Source organism: Vitis riparia, chromosome 14 (assembly GCF_004353265.1).
Source record: "Vitis riparia cultivar Riparia Gloire de Montpellier isolate 1030 chromosome 14, EGFV_Vit.rip_1.0, whole genome shotgun sequence".
NCBI lineage: Eukaryota > Viridiplantae > Streptophyta > Magnoliopsida > Vitales > Vitaceae > Vitis > Vitis riparia.
Genome location: NC_048444.1, coordinates 20,702,422 through 20,706,995, shown reverse-complemented (window position 1 = coordinate 20,706,995; position 4,574 = coordinate 20,702,422). Strand labels below are relative to the sequence as shown.

At 32.9% G+C, this 4,574-nt stretch overlaps 1 protein-coding gene across 1 annotated transcript; it reads left to right on the top strand.

The window, feature by feature from the left end:
• The first annotated feature begins 1,041 nt into the window (after window positions 1-1,041).
• On the top strand, window positions 1,042-2,422 carry LOC117930930 (pathogenesis-related protein PR-4-like). The gene is made up of 2 exons (XM_034851737.1): window positions 1,042-1,490; window positions 2,110-2,422. Exons 1-2 carry the CDS (start codon window positions 1,068-1,070, stop codon window positions 2,278-2,280), a joined length of 594 nt encoding a protein of 197 aa, XP_034707628.1. The 5' UTR covers window positions 1,042-1,067; the 3' UTR covers window positions 2,281-2,422.
• Window positions 2,423-4,574: the final 2,152 nt, after the last annotated feature.

Sequence of the window (4,574 nt, the reverse complement as noted above, 5' to 3'; positions counted from 1 at the left end):
GTTAGTTTTCATAATCAAATAAAATCAAATTTTCAAACAAAAATCGAGCTCGCCATCGAGTGGGAAACACATGAGCCGAAATGCGGGGTCCACACATAGTTATGACATGTATAATCAATGAATCAATAAATGTACATGTCTAGAGCATCGGTAGTGGAGATAAGTCTTACTTTATGACAACACATTTTAGTTGCCCATTTTGACCGCTGCCTCTTCCACTCACTCAATTTCATATTTGATAGATTAAAAAAAAAAAAAAAAAAAAAAAAATACCACACACACAAATTTCAACCTAATGATTTTTTTTCCTCAAATCTTATCCCCATTTTCTCTGCTTCTTGGATGTTTGATTCCCAAAAATAAAATTAAGAGAAATGCTAGGCAAAGTGAAAGATAAAAAACAAATAAATAAATAAATAATTAAAAAATAGATTTAAAATTAATAAAAAATTTATATGTTAATGTAACTTATTTTAATTCTTTATATAAAAATTAAATAATTTTAAAATATATATGTTTCAAATTAATTTTAATTATAAATTTCAATCTAATGATTTTTTGCTTCTTAAAAATATGTTTGATTTAAAAAAAATCAAAAAAATTGAAAGAAACTATCATGAAAAGTGGAAGAAAGGTTAAAAATAGATCTAAAATTAATAAAATTTCTTTATAATTTATTATATAAAAATTAAATAATTTAAAAATATATAAATTTTTAATTAATTTTAATTATATTTTATTTTCTTTTGTATTTTTATAATAAAATTAAAAAGAAATCATTTTTTAATACTTTTTCAGCTTTAAAAAAGGATGTTAGTTCTCATTTTGACATTCAACAAATAGTATCTCAAGTCCATTGGATGTCTTAATCAGCTTATCCAGAAGGTTTTATTCCATCCACCCAAGTGGGTTGTTCCCCCCCCCCCCACTAACTCGTCCCTATTACAGTCAACTCATGGATATGAAATTCAAATTGAATTCCATAACCTCTACCTCACATCCTTTCCAAACCACAAGCCACTTCCATATAAACTCAGTGCTGATACACCAAAAATCATACAACCAAAATGGAGGGGAAAATCATATACATGGTGGCGGTGCTGCTATCTTTACTGGCTTGTGCCACAGCCCAACAGTGCGGCCGCCAGGCCGGTGGCCGGACTTGTGCCAACAACCTCTGCTGCAGTCAGTATGGCTACTGCGGAACAACGGCTGAGTACTGTTCTCCATCCCAAAGCTGTCAAAGTAACTGCCAATCCGGCGGAGGTAGCAGTGGTGGCGGCGGCACAGGTGCTAGTGCAAGTAACGTGAGGGCTACTTACCATTACTACAATCCGGCGCAACATGGATGGGATTTGAATGCAGTGAGCGCCTACTGCGCCACTTGGGATGCCAACAAGTCCTTGGCATGGCGCAGCAAGTATGGGTGGACTGCTTTTTGTGGACCTGCTGGCCCTACTGGCCAAGCTGCCTGTGGCAAGTGCTTGAAGGTAAGATTTATCATATGAAACCGGTTCCTCAATTTCTTATGTATGTTTGTTTTTTCTTAACATTTTGTTGAAAAATGTGATATCCCTCGTTGAATAAGTACGAGCTTCTTTTAATATTGTACATGCATTTTAAAATCCTGAGGCTCCTTTAGATCAAAAGCAGACTACATGGTTGAATGCGGGTTTTGAAATCTTTATCCTTTATCATTAAGAGTGTTTAACAATGAATTTAAGAAATATTACTAATATTTTTAATACTTGAAAAATAAAAATTTTGAAGTGTTAGATATTTTTTAAAATTACTGTCAAACACATTCTAAACTTGTTTATAAATAGTACCATGATTGCTTAATCTAATCATTCTTTCTCGAAGTGTTTGAGCTTCTCCATACCTCTGTTATTTGTTTTCCGATCAAATTCATCTTGGTATCCTGAATTTTGAGGGTCCAGTAGCAAGAAACTCTAGTAATTTCTTTGAAAAAAAGAAGATATTAGTAATTAAAGCCGGTAATTCAAACTACAATATCTTTGGCAAATATTTATTTAGTCAACAATTTTATTTTTATCCTACAAATTTTAATTTTGACAGCGACTTTATGTGAACTGGGCATATTTGCAGGTCACAAATACTGCCACGGGGACACAAGCAACAGTGAGAATTGTGGATCAATGCAGCAATGGAGGACTGGATTTGGATGTCGCAGTATTCAACCAACTGGACACTAATGGGGTTGGCTATGCCCAAGGTCACCTTACAGTCAACTACCAGTTCGTGGACTGTGGTGATTAAATCACTACTCTTATTATTAGTAAGAGATCTTTTCACCAAGAGAAATAAACATGAAGCGAATAGCTTTGTGGAATATTTAATAAAATGATGTCAAGTCTAAGCTTGACTTCAGCCTAAATTTGCAAGAGACGTTGAAAAATTACACCATCTGTCTACCACAAGCTTTCATATCCATATCACAACAAACTAATATAAGTTAATCCTTTAGCTTCTTCAACTATCATCACTGGATTGATTCTTCAAATTAGACTTCCCGATACCCATCCAAGTTGAGGAATAAATAATTCTTAGAATAATCAATACATGCGGGTCATGTTTGATATATGAGAATAAGGAATGAGATTTTCATACGTATTTTTTCTTAAATATGAATTAATTTGGTAATTCTAATGTTATTTGTTACACACCCATAATACCATTCCGTATAGTTTAGGAACGTGACCCATAACCGCTCTGAAATGGGGAAGCCACAACTCTAAATATCAGCTTTTGGTCCCCAAACTCTTGTATTTGGATGTATATAAAAATATAAGATTAAAATGATTATTTATTTCGGTTTCAATATTAAGTAACAAAACAACAGGAATCAGAGTTAAAAAAAAGGGGGAAAATAAATTGAAAATAATATTTATATATATAGTTGAATGAAAATAATATTTTATTTTCATTCAAAAAAAAAAACTCCCACATTATATATAGTTTAAAATAATTTTTAAAAAAACTTTTTTTTGCTAAATAATAAACCTATTTTAGCTTATGATTTAAAAACATTTAAAAAAAAATTAATACTATTGTTTGATTGTTGTTATTGAGAAACAATTTTTTAAAAATAATAAGTTTAATAATTTTTAAAAATAGTATTAACCATTATTAATTTTAAATTATTATTATTATTTATTTTTAACAAAATAAATCAATTATGCTTTTATAAGATGTTAATATCCATATTTTTTATAATATTTATTATAAATATATAATTTATGATTTTATTATAATATTACTATTAATATTTTATTAAAAATATTTTTAAATTTATTTGTAATTAAAAAAATTAATAAGACTTGAATTAAATTTATTTTATATTATATAAATTAAATTTATAATTTGTTTATTAAAAAATCAAAATAATAATGATTTTTATAAACAACTCATCCAAAAAAGTTTTTGGTTTTTTAAATGTTTAAAAAGTGTTTTTAAAAAATAACTTGTATAAAGGAATCAAAATACCTTCATTCTAAGAATGAACTGAAATCCACTTTTATATGAAATTTTATTTGTTTTGTTATCATTACTGACTTCTAGGGATGGCAACGGGGCGGGTTTTTTCGGGTACCCGCCCCGCCCCGCCCCTAATGGGACGGGGTTTAAATTTAATAAACGGGTTTGGGACGGGCATGGGATTTTTTTTAAAACCCGGGGCGGGTTTGGGACGGGTTCGGGTATTACCCCATCCCGCCCCGCCCCGCCCCGTTTACATATAAAATTCCCTGGTACAATATGATTTGTTTCATTCTTCAACTATACATCTGCTTTCAGAGCAACCCATAATCAAATTACAGGAAAAAAAAATTAAAAATAAACATAAAGATAACAGATTGAGCAATGAACTCAAACAGAACTTCATCAAAATGACAAAAGCAAGGATTGGAGTGAAGACCGAACAACAAAAACACCCAGATTGAAAAATGAAACAAGATCAGGAACAAAGAAAACCAAAACTACTTTTCAAGCCAAGAACATGAGGATCCAGGATCAAAAATGCACAAGTCCACCCCGGAACCATAACAATTCCATCAGATTCTCAGGTCATGATTCAATCCCAAAAATTAAACGAAATCACCTTCCCTCTTAGTAAGTCCTCTGTTCTTCTTCTTCTTCTTCACATATTTGCAAAAGATAGTTAACATTCTCTATCTCTCTGTTTTCTGCAGTATCGAAGGGCGGTGATTCGAGCTTGGAGCCATCGTCTTCTTCGCTGAAACCTGACCTAGATGAAGAGAACTCACCGATCAAACAGGTGGCTCTGACCGTGCCCACCACAGACGACCCTTCTCTGCCGGTGCTCACCTTCCGAATGTGGTTCTTGGAACGGTCTCGTGCGTGCTCCTCTCGTTTCTGAACCAGTTCTTTTGGTACAGAACAGAGCCGCTCACCATCACTACAGTCTCAGCTCAGATCCGTGGTGTACCATCAATACGATTCCCAATGGTGTATGTTGAAAAAAACTAAACGGGCCGGGCCGGGCCGGGTACGGGGAATTTCCATACCCGCCCCGCCCCGCCCCGCCCCGTTTA

What these genes read in the sequence shown, in the direction of transcription:
- LOC117930930 (XM_034851737.1), top strand. Translation starts at nt 1,068, where the DNA reads ATGGAGGGGAAAATCATATACATGGTGGCGGTGCTGCTATCTTTACTG. An exon ending in CCTGTGGCAAGTGCTTGAAG is followed by an intron (nt 1,491 to 2,109) that starts GTAAGATTTATC and finishes GCATATTTGCAG; the next exon opens with GTCACAAATACTGCCACGGG.